The 15,369-nt window shown below is 40.8% G+C and overlaps 1 protein-coding gene across 1 annotated transcript in view; it reads left to right on the top strand.

Annotated features, from left to right (window-relative positions):
• The first annotated feature begins 4,340 nt into the window (after positions 1-4,340).
• LOC137769608 (aromatase) overlaps positions 4,341-15,369 on the top strand; it is a 31,913-nt gene continuing 20,884 nt past the window's right edge. Inside the window, exons 1-2 of the mRNA XM_068551598.1 lie at positions 4,341-4,485; positions 9,948-10,098. Of these exons, the coding sequence (XP_068407699.1) occupies positions 4,341-4,485; positions 9,948-10,098 (296 nt within the window). The remainder of the gene's footprint in view (positions 4,486-9,947; positions 10,099-15,369) is intronic.

The raw sequence follows: 15,369 nt of genomic DNA, 5'->3' as shown, positions 1-15,369 counted from the left end.
GGAAGATCCCACATGCCACGGAGCAGCTGGGCCCGCGAGCCACAATTACTGAGCCTGCGCGTCTGGAGCCTGTGCTCCGCAACAAGAGAGGCTGCGATAGTGAGAGGCCCGCGCACTGCGATGAAGAGTGGCCCCCACTTGCCACAACTAGAGAAAGACCTTGCACAGAAACAAAGACCCAACACAGCCATAAATAATAAATAAAAATTAAAAAAAAAAAAAACAAAAAAAACCAAAAACAAAAAAAAAACTTTTCCAACACTGGAACTTTCTAAAAAAAAATCATAAGATCATCCCCATACAAGCAGAAAATCTTCTGACAAAATTCGACATCCATTTATAATAAAAACTCTCAACAAAGTGAGAATAGAGGAACAATCACTCAACATAATAGGCCATATATGACAAGCCCACAGCTAACAACATACTCAATGTTGAAAAGCTGAAATATTCTTCTCTAAGATCAGGAACAAGACAAGGATGCCCACTCTTACCACTTTTATTCAATATAGTTTTGGAAGTCCTAGCCACAGCAATCAGAGAAGAAAAAGATATAAAAGGAATCCACATTAGAACGGGAGAAGTAAGACTGTCACCGTTTGCTGATGACTTGACACTACACACAGAAAATCCTAAAGACACCACCAAAAAACCCAAAAAAAAACCAGAAAAAAAAACCCAAACTAGGGCTCATCAATGAATTCAGTGAAGTTGCAGAAGACTTCTGCAAGAAATCTGCAGAAATCTGTTGCACATCTATACACTAAAAAGAAACTAACAGAAAGAAAAAATTTAAAAGGCAATCCCATTCACAATCACATCAAAAAGAATAAATACCTGGGAATAAATCTAACTAAGGAGGTAAAAGACCTATACTTGGAAAAGTATAAGACACCGATGAAAGGAATTGAAGATGACACAAACAGATGGAAAGCTATATTGTGCTCATGGATTGGAAGAACTAATAATGTTAAAATGATCATACTACCCAAGGCAATCTACAGATTCAATACCAGCTAGAAGGGTGGGATAGGGAGGGTGGGAGGGAGGGAGACGCAAGAGGGAAGAGATATGGGGATATATGTATATGTATAACTGATTCACTTTGTTATAAAGCAGAAACTAACACACCATTGTAAAGCAATTATACTCCAATAAATTGTTAAAAATAAAATAATAAAAAATAAATTAAAAAACAAAAGAAATCACCCATAACATTCTTCAAAGAACAAGAACAAGTAATTCTAAAATTTGTATGGAAACAAAAAAGACCCAGAATAGCCAAGACTATCTTAAGAAAGAAGAACAAAACAGGAGGTATCCCACTCCCTGATTTGAAACTATACTACAAAGCTATAGTCATCAAACTCATATGGTACTGGCACAAAAAACAGACACATAGATCAATGGAACAGAATGGACAGTGCAGAAATGACTCACACTCATATGGGCAATTAAGCTATAACAAAGAGCAAAGAATATACAATGGGGAAAAAGACAGCCCCTTCAATAAATTGTATTGAGAAAACCAGACAGCTACATGCAAAAGAATCAAACTGGACTACTTTCTCACACCATATACAAAAATAAATTAAAATGGATTAAAGACTTCAAAGTAAGACCTGAAACCACAAAACTTTTAGAAGAAAACACAGACAATAAACTCTTTGACATCAGTTTTAGCAGTATGTTGGGGGATATGTCTCCTCAGGCAAGGAAAACAAGAGCAAACATAAAAATGGGACTATGGCAAAAAATCTTTAGTACAGCTAAGGAAACTATCAGCAAAATGACCACCTACTGAATGGGAGAAGATATTTTCAAATGACATATCCAACAAAGGTTAATCTTCAAAATATACAAAGAACACATAAAATTCAACATCAAAACCACAAACAACCCAATTTAAAAATGGACAGAGGACCTGAATAGACATTTTTCCAAAGAAAACATACAGATGGCCAACAGGCACATGAAAAGATGCTCAACATCTCTAATCATCCAGGAAATGCAAATCAAAATCACAATGAGATATCACCTCACACCAGTCAGAATGGCTATCATCAAAAAGAGAACAAATAAGTATTGGTGGGGATGTGGAGAAAAAGGAACACTTGTGCACTGTTGGTGGGAATGTAAATTGTTGCAGCCACTATGGACAAAAGTATGAGGGTTCCTCAAAAAATTAAAAATAGAAATACCTGTGACCCAGCAATTCCACTTCTTTATTTATGGAAGAAAATGAAAACACTAATTCAAAAAGATATATGCACCCGTATGTTTATTGCTGAATTACTTACAATAGCCAAGATATGGAAGCAACCTAAGGGCTCATCAACAGATGAATGGATAAAGAAGATGTGGGGTGTGTGTGTGTGTGTGTGTGTGTGTGTGTGTGTGTGTCTGTGTGTGTATAAAATGGAATATTACTCAGCCATAAAGAAGAATGAACTATTACCATTGGTGACAACATAGACGGACCTAGAGGGTATTATGCTAAGTGAAATAAGTTTGACAGAGAAACACAAATACTATATGATTTCACTTATATGCGGAATTTAAAAACCAAAACAAATATAACTAAACAGAAAGAAAGTCATAGGTACAGAGAAAAAACAGGTGATTGACAGAGGGGAGGGGTCTGGGGGAGGAAAAAAATAGGTGAAGGAGATTAAGAGGTACAAACTTTTAGTCACAAAGTAAGTGAATTATGGGTATGAAATGTACAGTGTGGGAATATAGTCAATAATTATGTAACATCTTTCTATGGTGACAAATAACAACTAGATTTACCATGGTGATTATTTTGAAATGTATAAAAATATCAAATCACTATGTTGTGTACCAGGAACCAACATAGTGGTGTAGGTCAATTATACCTCAAAAACAAACTCATAGAAAAGGAAATCAAACTTGTGGCTACCAGAGGCAGGAGGTGGAGGGATGGGGAATTAAATGAAGGTGGTCAAAAGGTACAAACTTCCAGTTATAAGATAAATAAGTACTAGGGATGATAAAGTACAATATGATAAAGATAACTGGGAGGGAGACGCAACAGGGAGGAGATATGGGGATATATGTATATGTATAGCTGATTCACTTTGTTATAAAGCAGAAATTAACACACCATTGTAAAGCAATTATACGCCAATAAAGATGTTTAAAAAAAAGATAATTAACACTGCTGCATCTTATATATGATAATTGTTGAGAGTAAATCCTAAGTGTTCTCATCATAAGAAAAAAATATTTTTTTTCTATTTCTTTAATGTTATATCTGTATGAGATTATGGATGCTCACTAAATCTATTTTGATAATCATTTCAGGATGTATGTAAGTCAAATCATTATGGTGTATACCTTAAACTTATGTACTGTTGTATGTCAATTACATCTAAATAAAGCAGAAAAAAATATGCTTTCCAAGAGGAAAAGAAAAAAAAAAAAAAGAAGAGAAAACCACATCAGAATCAGCAAATCAAACTGAAAATTGTCCTGCACAGGAGACCAGCTGCTGCGGGGAGCTCGGTTGCTGAGTGGCACCTGAGCCTACTGCTGGTGGCATCAACTATGTCCTCTCTTTTCTTCCTGCTTCCCCACTTCTTTTTTCCTCCTCTCCTTTTATTCTTCCTCTTCTATTCTTCTTTCCTACTACCTCTATCATAGGCCCATGTGTACTGCTTCATCAAGTCCATGGTGCAAGAGATTTTAAGCTTTGTCAAAGCCAATAGGAAAAGATAGTCCTGAGTGAATCATGTTGAATTCAATAGATAACGTGAGAATGCCTCAGTGAAGCCCATGAAACACCTTCTTACTGAAGAAGCTTACCCTTTGGGAAAGTAATTTTGAGCAAGGAAGAATATTGGGGAATGCTTTTTTAAAAAATTTATTTGGCTTGAAGGGAAAAAGATTGCCTAAACAAAATCTGCTGATGAAGTCATGGAATGACTCCATCTCTGGAATGAGCTTCATTTTCATGTGTTTTGGTAAGAAATCTGGCTCTCAATTGGGAATTCAGTCACTCTACCCACTCAAGGGCAAGATGATAAGGTTCTATCAGACCAAGCGTCTAAACGAACCTGAGACTCTACCAAGGTCAGAAATGCTGCACTTCAAGCCAAAAGATCTCGCTTGGGCTTGCTTGTTTTGACTTGTAACTACAAATTTGTCTTGTCTAAGTGTCCAATCACGTTATAAAACAGAACACCCATCTCTACAGTACAGCATCCTCTGAAGCAAGAGGAGTCGTAAATGTACATTTTGGGGGATTCTCTAATTTTTCTGACCCTCTGATTTCCACAGGACTTTAAGTTGCTTCCCCTGAGTTCAAGCAACGCAAGATGGTTTTGGAAGTGCTGAACCCAAGGCATTATAACATCACCAGCATGGTGTCTGAAGTTATGCCTATTGCCAGCATTGCAATCCTGCTGCTCACTGGCTTTTTTCTCTTGGTTTGGAATTATGAGGACACATCCTCAATACCAGGTAAGTCAGTCATTTATTTCTATACCTAAGAAGATTGTTTTCTTGGGCTTCTGATCTATGAGGGTAAAGGAAATTTTGCAAAACGACAAAGAGTAAACCTGGGAAGATGGCTGAAGGCCACGGCACATAAGCAAATGAGGACTCAGGTGAAAAAATTTTAGCCAATTATCTGCACATGTTTAATGAAAACATTAAAACAACATCTTACATAATCCCTTCCAGTATCCACTTTGCTTTGGTAGAATAGACTTGGCACTTGTACGCTTTAAAGTAAGTTTAAGATGGAGTGGAGCAAGGTAAAATTCCAGGATTGTTTTTGTTTTCTTTTGATTCAAATTCATTCCAGTTTTGCTCTAAAGGTGAAAATGTCTCTGGAATGCCTTCTGTACTCCTTTCTGTCTCCCTCCCACTTTGCCTCATCCATGTCCTCTGCCCTCTCCCTTTCTTGAACCTATTCCTTCTCTTTATCCCATTCTTTATTTTCTTTTATTTTGGGGCATGGTGGTGATGTTGGTACCACCACAAGGGCTGGATGGGACCTGGACAGCGGAAGAAAAATGGGGATCACTATAGTTCCCTTGAAAACCTAAAAAAAACTTCCACAAGCTCTGTGGATCAATCAAAAGTAGAGTATAATATAATTATCCAGATAATTCCAGTAGAAACCCCATCACTCCACACTACCAGATTAACTCAGAAATATCAGATGGTTTTTTAGTTTTCAGGGAAAACTCCTCATAGCAGGCATCTGTCCCCAGTTCCATAAGATATCCGATAAGGCTTTATTTCAAGAGCAGAGTCCTTACACACTTTCAAGCGTCGTGGGCCTCTTCACAGAGTGATGTCGAGTGGGAGTGTGGCACTGCTGCAAAGTGCCCTGGGTCTGGATTCTCCATCGTTTTCCAGAGAACTGATTGTCTCTCTGCCCAATTCAGCCTGGTATTTTAGTTTACTTTAAGGCCCAATGGAATGGAATGTTTAGTTTGTTTTCTTCTCTACTCCTGATGGGGGTCTGAAGGAAGACTGTTCCACAGTCTTTTAACTTGAACCCCTTCCCCACCACTGCTCCTTCCTCACTGGATTTCTCCTCCCCCAGTGGGCACCCAAGTCAGGGTCCCTGAATGGTGAAGGTGAGGGAGGAGGTATTTTTTAACAAGTCCCCCCAGATGTTTATGTTGCAGGTGATGGTAGAACTCCCTTGGACCTTTGGGGAGGGGCAAACACAAGAACTGGCATCCTTGAAGCCCTGGACCAGGAGCCTAGCTGGTAGCTCACTCTGTCCACCACCTCTGGGCTGGGGACATCATGCTGTCATACACTGACAGTCTATGACACTATCACATAGTCCTGTGGTTCTCAGCCCTGCCTGAGGAGGGTCGCCATGTGGGTTTTTGATTTTTTAACATCTTCCCAGGTGGCTTTCCTGAGCAGTCAGGGTTGAGAGCCACGGAATGAAGCCCAACCCGTTCATTTGACGGAAGGGGAAACTGAGCCTCAGAGAAGGGCTCTGCCTTGTCCAGGCAAACCGTTGTGACAAGTATGAGTAATTGTGGAGTTCAAACTCCTCAGTTCACGGGGGAGGGGTTAAAGCCACAGAAGGGAGATGGCTTGCCAGCATCTCAACTGGAAGGAGAGTGGCAATAGGGGAACCACCAGGAAGACCTAAATCCCAGGTAGATGATCATTTTGCTACCAGAGAGCTTCTAGTTCCATGCTTTCCTTGGGAAAATGTGAGGTCTGGTCAGAACCTTCTAGTTCTAGAAACCTCTGGCCCAGGCTGAGATCCCGCGACTCCTGGTTGGGGAAGGGAAGGTGAGGACACTGGCCTTGTTGGATGGGTCTTGCCGACCAATACTTCTGAACTCCTTTTGCCAGATCCCTCCAAGCACTGGCTCTCTGGGTTCTTAGCTTTATACATATGGGGAATCTCAGGGTGAGTGAAGCCAAAGAGTTGAGAGGGTACAATGAGCCAAAGCCCTCTAGTAAGTTACAGTTTTCAAAGCAGTTTCACACCCACTTTCTCTTGTGAACCTCTGGGGACTCTGGTGAGTTGAGTGTGTTGATGCCTATTTTACAGATGAAGAAACTGAGACTTAAAGAGGCTAGGTGTCCATAACTAGTAAGTGATGAAACTGGGACTCAGATCTAAGCTTCTTAAACCCACACTTACTGAGAGGCCCTGCATTATCAGGTGATGGGGACAGGGGGCTCGAGGAGTGTGCAAAGGTGACATACATAGGCAGAGGACTTAGTGCCAGCGAGGGCTGTGAGGGCTCGGAGAGGAAAGAATCATTCCTATTTGGGGGTTTTGTAAGCTTCAATTTGGGGAAACTGCCCCAGTTCACTGATCTCTGCCAGGATTATAGTCACCTGGCACGTGGCAGCTCTCCCTTCCCCAAGGATACAGGGCGATGCCCAACCTTGCATGTGGGTCCTCTCCCCCAGAGGCCCTCTGTGCCCTGGGCACCACATTCTTTATGGGAGCACTGGAAAAAAAGGACATGGCAATAGTCTCCTTTTGCCCATTAAAAATCTGTTTTACAGAAAATGCACAAATAAACATGTCATCACAGACCAGGACAAGAAGTAGCATGTTAGCAGCATCCTAGAAACTCCTCTTGTGCCTTTTCAATCATACCCTCTCTCATCCCCAGAAGTAAACAACCTTCTATTTCTTACCGATCGCTCCCCTGCTTTTTTATAGATTTCTCACCTAATTTCATATTCCAAACAACGTACTTTAGTTTTGCCTGGTTTTACATGCTTTAGCAATAGAATCCTACATTATTCTTCTATCTTGCTTTTTTGCTCACTTTTTTGCCTGTGGGTTTCATCCAGGTTGTGGCATGCAGCTGCAGTTCATATGGTATGCAGTTATATGAACACCCCATGGTTTAATCTCCCATTCTACTGTTGATGGACATTTAGGGTGTCTCCAGCTTGGGGCTATTGTGAACAGTGCTGCTATGAACATTTGTGTGCACAGGATTCTCTAGGGTATACACCCAGCATGGAACGTAACAGCTTCGTGATTAGGACAGAGGGTGGGAGGCCCCAGCTGCTGGCTTCATGGAGGCCATCTCCGCACAAAAATGCAGTGACGTATTTACTGCTCCCCTGAGGGTGTGCAAGAGACTCCTGCACTCACACATGCCTAGATGAGCATTCCCAAATCTGAGAAGCAGAGAGCAGTGTAATGTAGACACAACCAGAGTATTTCCCTAATATTCTACCAAAATTTCTCCCCGCCTAGAGCATTCTTCTCTCCAACCGGAAGGTATAAGATATACACATTAAGTGAAAGGATCATATTGTGTGATAATTATTTGATTTTGTGCTTTTTTTCACATTTCTTTTCCCTGCCCAGGATCTGATGGGGACCTAGTTATACTTACCATACCATCACGGGTCCCTAACTTGGAGCTAGTGTCTATACCTAGTAGGGTTTCAGGGTTTGTTGGATGAATTAAGTTGAAATACGATTGACTGCTAAAGACTCAAACTCTGATTCTCTTATGGTTAAAAAACTCCGGTTCTCAGCCTTAGCAGAGTTCATCACAATCTCCCTTTTTCAACAGATACAGCTCTTCACTGTCATGTTTTAAATTTGATTGGCGGTTTCCAAATACTAAGACTTTCCACAGAGCAACAAACATTTAGATAAAACATGGAAAGTGCAGCCTTTCATTTGTATGTCTTTGTTCCTCATGGCCGTAGTATATGAAGTAAATGTTTGCTGAAAAAGTCTATTCCCAAATAGACTGGTGTTTGACTTCACATGGATTAAATGTATGAGATATATTTTCTCATTTTTATCAAAATGTAAATACACCTAAAATATTCTAAATAAGGATGACATTTAAAACTTCATTCTTTACACATGTCTAATAAATTGTAAAAATTCATTCAGGAAACATTTATTGAGGATCTACAATGTTTCAAGCTGTAAATACAAAGTATTTTGTTATTATGCATATTTGTATTGATAAAAGGTCAGTATGTCTGACTACATTTTAAGGAAATATGTATACAATCAAATCAGCTTAATTCTTTTTGAGAACTCAATGAAATTAGTTTAATATAAAGTCAGTCATCTGACTATATAACTGTATAATGTAGTGTTATGAGAACAATCTTAAGATTAAGAACCCTTGATCCAAAGAACTCAAATTCTTATATTGGTTCTACAGACATTAACAAAGAACTTTAAAGACAAAAGAACCTGGTAGTACTTGCTACATTAATCCTGCTAATGCAAAGTTAAGGAGTAAACCCTGTTTGCCAAATTTGGGACTGAACTTCCACTTTACATGAGTCATGCAAAAAGTTAGATTATCTAAGGAGTTCACTGGTAGCCTAATGGTTAGGATCCCTAGCTTTCACTGCCATGGCCCACGTTCAATCAGGGAACTGGGATCCTGCAAGCCATGCTGCACAGCCAAAGAAAACAAAACAAAACAAAACAAAAACTTAGATTATCTAAATTATTATAGCACTGTACTGTCTCAGACAGTTGTGTGAATTTTGGCTCCAGGACTATTTCACTGACAAAATGGAATTAAAGGAGTAAGATACAGAAATGGTATAACTTTACAGTGAAAGTCCTAAAACCATTCCAACAAGCTTTTGATGAACTTTTCACCACCACCACCACTAAAATCAAGCTGCCAAGTTTGTTCTCTGATACAAGCAACAGCAACTCCCCTGGCTGCTCACCAGATTCACAGTCTTCACAATTCTGTCATCGTCTGCGTCAGCAAGGGTGTAAGGGCCACGGCTCTTCACTAAAACCACATCACTGGACTCAGACCAGTCTAGACACAGATCAGACACACTGCCTCATTCCTCAATGCTTAGCTTTATTTTGTCTAATGAGATTTAGCTTAATATTCTCTTCTTAAACCAAATCCTTTTTGAAGGAAATAAAAAAGGAATGCATGCTTTTTGTTTGGACATTGTCTTTGCAGGCCATGTTTCTCACAGTTAAAAAGATGACAACAAAACTACAAATTAATTCAACTCCACCCACTCCGTTGACTGGTGCTTTCAAACCCAGTTTTCAGACAAAACTAGCAGCCAGACAGATCTGTCAACTTGTCACTTGTCCTGGTTTTCATGCCTGTTACCAGAGGGACTGATTGACTTGTATTTGAAACCCATAGACACCGTTTAACACAGCAAGAATAGACTAGACACCTATTCCAGTTTGTTCAGACAGAAGTGATTGAGACCAAATGGAACTGGTGTGGTGTCAACTGGACACCTTTTTACTCATAGAGCTGTGAAGAGCCTCATGTTAACTTGTGTTGTTGTTTTAATCATTTTGTTATGTGATTCACCTATATACATCAGAAGATATAAAAGGACATGTAGATATAAAGGAATAAGAACAACAGTAATTTAAAGTACTTTGTCTTTTTGGTGTTACGGAAATATTGATTGTAATCTGATGACTTTCCTAGGTCCTGGCTATTTTCTGGGAATTGGGCCCCTCATTTCCCACTGCAGGTTCCTCTGGATGGGGATCGGCAGTGCCTGCAATTACTACAATAAGACGTATGGAGAATTCATGAGAGTCTGGATATGTGGAGAGGAAACCCTCATTATTAGCAAGTAAGTCTGTTAATAATCAGTGACATATTTTAAAAATCAAGGCTGGGATATTTCCTATTAAAAAACAAACTTATTTTGATATTTTGCCATCTTTGTTTCCAAAGTTATGTTTTCATTACTTAAATAAAGATGAATGATTCCCAGGTAAAAATCTAACATTTGAGACAAGTAAAATAATTGGGTCTTGCTTGAAGCCAGAGGTACATATAAAGAACTCTGGGAAGACTGAAAATTATTCAAAATCTCTCTGAGCAGTGAATGTGGAAACTTAGAATACAGGTGATTTGGTTTTGACAAAACACACTTGAGGGAGAGGTATTACCTTTTTTTTTTTTTTTTTTTTTTTGGTATTACCTTTTATGCTTTCCTATTTCCTAAGATTTTGGTCTTAGCTGTACAAGTAAGCATCAAAACAAACAAACAAGCAATAATAACAACAACAACAAAAAACACCAGAGGAAAAAAATTCTGACTGTATCAATTCGCTGATGTGTTTCTAATGCCAGGCTACTGAGAAACTCTGGGAGGACAGACAGCAGATGAAGAAGCCATTCATACTCTGCTCTCCTATTTGTGACTGTGTGCCAGTGTCCTTGCTGAGTGATTTTATATAAATTAGGAACAATATTGCCTATTAAAAGAAATGGTATTCTCCTGCTGCCCATACACTTAATATTTTCCAGATAACTTTAGCAGACTGAATTTACTCCAGGGTTAACAAAATATGCATTGACTGAAGAACTAGCTTTGTGAAATATTAGTTTTCTTACTGATTGATCATGGAAAATGAAGAGTTTAAAAGAGAGCACATATCATAGATGTTCAGCTATCTTTGCTAGATTTTTAGCAAAGCTATCTGCCAAAATGTCTCATTAATGAGTTTTTATATTTATAATCCCTGACAGAGATTTACCCACAAACTAAGACTGACAGGGTGTTTTACTGATTTATTAGAATTGTTTCTTCAGATACACAGACTATTGCACAGAAGTAAGTGAAGCATTTCTGGAAACTGCCTTGATTTTTTTTAAGGCCATGATGATATACATCATTTCTGAAAATACCATGGTGAACTCAAAAGCCCAATTCTCTGAACCAAATACTTGAAAGAAGGGAGCAGGGGAGAAAAAACGTTCTCCTTCCAAATATTACTACCTATCCAAGAATGTTATTGTCAACCAAACTAATATCTGGGTTTCTGCCTGTTTGTTTGTTTTTTTTCATTTCACTCAGTTTGGTGTTCTAAAAGTTTGACGAGTAGCTAAGGCAGACCGTGTTACACATCTAACCATAAATAGCTTCAGGTGGAAATGTCATTTCACTGGGTTCACAGTGAAACACCCCAGTGCAGTGGTTCTCAGACGGTGGCCCCCCAACCAGCAGCATCCACATATCTGGGAACTTGTGAGAAATGCCCATCCTTGGGTCCCACCCTGACCCACTAAATAAGAAAATCTGGGGGCGGGGCCCAGCGATCTGTTTCCACGAGCCCTCCAGGTGATTCTGAGGCACACTCCAGTTTCAGATCCACTGCTCTAGTGGCGAGGCCAGAGTTACTCTTGGATTTTACTTCTCTTGGTCTATGGAGCTCTGCCTAGCCAAATTTAAGTGAATTTGATATGCTCTCATTTTCAAAATCAACACTTTACTCACTTGTACAACTGACTAGAGCCTCAAAAATGTCCTGGAACAGATGGCGATTGGGCTTGGAGGACTGGGACACTGCCTTCTGCTCTTGGATCCCCCAGCACAGCAAGTTGCCTTCCAGCCCTCCTCAAGTCAGTGTCTGCCTTCCCTGTCATCCCTTTCCCTCAGATACAGGCAAAGGGACCTGCAGGATATTCATCCAAAAGGATGACGCCTGCAGCTCAGGATCTAGAGCAGTGCTTCTCACCCGGGCTGCACATGAAAGTCACCCAGGGAGCTGTTCAAAACCCCACTGCCCAGGCCACAACCCAACTGTTACAGTCTCTTGATGGGGTGGACCCAGGCATCGGTAGTGTTTAGAGCCCCAGGTGATTCCAATGTGCTGCAGAGCTTGAGGGAGGAGAGAAGGTAAGAAGCTTCTGGGGCAGGGGGCCTTTCCCTGGGGTTGGGGAAAACACCTAAGCAGGTTGGAGGGGTCTGTCTAATTTTCTTACCCTTAAGTGTAGCTCAGGTGGTGGGAGTGCAAGACTAGACCTGGAGGGAAGAATGAAGCACGTGAGAAAGGACCAGAGGACCAGGACAGAAATTGCTCTTAGACACTAGATACTTAGATCACCAGACAAATTCCCAGGAACCCCAAAGGCAATTCCTGAAATAGGATCCTCGTTACAGCACAGGTGGCATCTGATCACTCTGCTATCTTAGTTAGGAAGGTGACCTTAGCCACCCTGACAGGGTCAGGTGCTGATTCACGCTGAGGACCTGGACAACATCCCACTCTGCCCTTCCCCCAGCTCTCCCAGTTCTTTCCCTGTTCTGTCCTCATAGGCTTTTCTCTGGTTGGAGTCTCTGTGTTCTCTATAATTGCCTCTGAGCTGCTCAATTTTGTTGTTAAGGGCTGAGCTCCCCGCGGGAATAGGACATGTTTGTCCCCATCTCCTTCCCTTGTCTGCTCTTCAGGTCCTTCCAGAACTACCCGTACCTCTTGAAAAGACCCCATTGGACCTCAGAAAGCTTTTTCTTTTTCTTTGAATAGTTTGCCAGATTTTTTCTCTTTCGAAAAGTTTGACATCTGTAGTCATTACAACTGTGCTGAGATTATGCCCCAACTTTCAAGTCAGCTGAGTTCTGAAGTCGGGGGGGCTGCAGAACTTCGGGTGGGGGGGAAGTCAGGCACGAGTGCTGCCAGGATTCTGCCTGAGCAACTGGGGGCTCTGGGGGGAGCTCCATCTGATCATCTTAAAGTGCGTAAAGTGTGCACGATTCCCAGGCAGGGGTGCTCTAAATTACTGAGGGTCTACAGACGTTACGCATGACACTTTATGTTGTGTGTATGTATTAGTGTTTGTAATAGTATCAAAAAGGAGAATGTGGGTAGCATCCATAAAGGGGAGATAGAACTTAACATGCTAATTGGGGTCAAATTTGCGCATCAGTTAGCCATTTAAATACTAATTATTATTATAGTATTTGTATACCTGTTTTAATCATGTATAAACTTACAGGGAATTCATTCATTTATTTTGTAAGCATCCACTATTGAGAATTTATACTAAGCACTGGATGATCCTAATCTATCATAGTCATTATTGGCTCTCCATTCATTCATTAAATAAATATTTATTAAGAACTTATTATGTACAACAGGTATCATGAACAAATCAGCCCCAAATCCCTACCCTTGTAGAGGAATATATAGTTACAGTGTCAATACACGGACAATAAAAGGGAAAAACATAGTATAGCAGTAGGGTGAATGACTGTCTTGGCTTACTTGGCACCAGAGGATTTCCCATGTTGTGGGATTTTTAAGCTAAAACTCAGAAAAACCAGGATGGCTGTCCACACTATTAGCAGGTAGACATGGGCTATACAGAAGATAAGGTGGGTGGAGCAACTTTGCGATGGGGAGAAATCAGGATTCCATTTCAGATATTTTGACTTGACTTGCCTAGTACCGCTGAACGGGAAGTTAAGAAGGAAGGTCAGAAACTAGCAAAGGAGGCTGAGAAGGACAGCCACACAGAGAAGGGAAAACCAGGAGAGCGTGGTGGTCTGAAAGCCAAGCGAGAATGCATGTCAGAGAGGATGGAATTGTCAACTCTCCAGATAGTACCACATGACTGGACAGAGATGTGAGCATTGCATTTAGCACCAGGGAGGTAGGTCATGGGTGACCTTGACAAGGGCAGTTTCAGTGGAGTGCTGAGGGCAAAAGTCTGACCACTGTAGAGAATGGGGAGAGAAGAACTGGAGGCAGCAGGTATAGACACTCTTTCCAGGAGTTTGCCATAAAGGAGGCAGAGAAATGGAACAGAGCTGAAAGGGATGTTTGGTTCAAAGAGTTTTTATTTGTTAAGATACAAGATATTACGACATATGTGTTTTGATGGAAATGATGAGTTACAGAGGAAAGTGTTGATGCAGCAGACAGGAGGAGTGTGCCAGGTGAGATGACAAGTGGGTCCAGGTAACAAGTGGATGTGGCCTTGAAAAGGGACCTGGAAGTTCATCCACAGTAACAGGAGGGAAGGTTGAATATATGGGCACTGATGCTGGTGGTTGGACTTGCAGAGGTTCCAGTTGCTTCTGTTTTCTCAATAAAATAGGAAATGAAGTCTGTAGTTGAAATAAAGGTGAGAAGTACAACACTGGGGGACAGAGGAGACAGGATATAACAGTCATCCAGGAAAGCGAGGGAGTGACTGGACTTGGGAAATGTAGTAGAATTGCCAGTTACACTAAGGGCCCACTTGAATTTAACTGAGGCCCACCAGTGTGTGTGTGTGTGTGTGTGTGTGTGTGTGTGTGTGTGTCCATGTGCATGTATGTTTTTTTCCCCGGCCCCATTCAGCTGCCAGGTGCAAGCACAGAGTAAGCTAAACTGAGAGTTGGATTTAGCCAGGGTTGAGGTTTTACCAGGCAATTAGGACAAAGTAAGCAGAGGGTCAAGGGAGTTGAGGATGCATGGAAGGGAGAGACTCTAATGATCGACAAGAAAATATTTTTCCAACTTTCTAGTAAGAAAAGTTCAAATGAACAAGAAAGTTAGAAGAGCAGTCGTCCCCCCTTTTTCCCCATGACCTTGACCTTCTGAAGAGACCACATCAGTTGTCTTACAGGATGTCCCACATTCCAAATCTCTCTCAGTGTCTCATTATGGTGTCATTGAACATATTCTTCTATTCCCGGTATTGCTTATAAACTGAACACTAGGTCTATAGGCTCTATTCGATTCAGGTTAATTGTTGTGTAATAACACGTTCCTGTTAGTCCTAGGCACTTCACATTGCATCACATCAAGAAACCAGGGAAGGTGGTCCCATATCAGTGATACTAAATTTGGTCAGCTTCAGGTGGTTACAGTCAGATCTCTCTGTTACAAAGATTCTTTTTCTCTTGCAGAGAACTCAATATCAAACCTGGGTAAGGATATTAGAGGGCAAAGGACAGGGAAAACGTGGTAGAATTGATGGAGTGTAAGTCACAGGCACAGAACAGGTCTACACACAAGGCACGTGTTTATAAAATTTTGGTACCAAATATTCCATTGATTGTCTCCCCCCTGTTTCTAGTACTCATCAATCTTGAACCTGACCACAGGTGTGTGAGTTCTTTAAACTC

This window comes from Eschrichtius robustus, chromosome 1, assembly GCF_028021215.1.
Source record: "Eschrichtius robustus isolate mEscRob2 chromosome 1, mEscRob2.pri, whole genome shotgun sequence".
Classification (NCBI taxonomy): domain Eukaryota; kingdom Metazoa; phylum Chordata; class Mammalia; order Artiodactyla; family Eschrichtiidae; genus Eschrichtius; species Eschrichtius robustus.
This window is presented reverse-complemented; position numbering and strand designations above follow the sequence as displayed.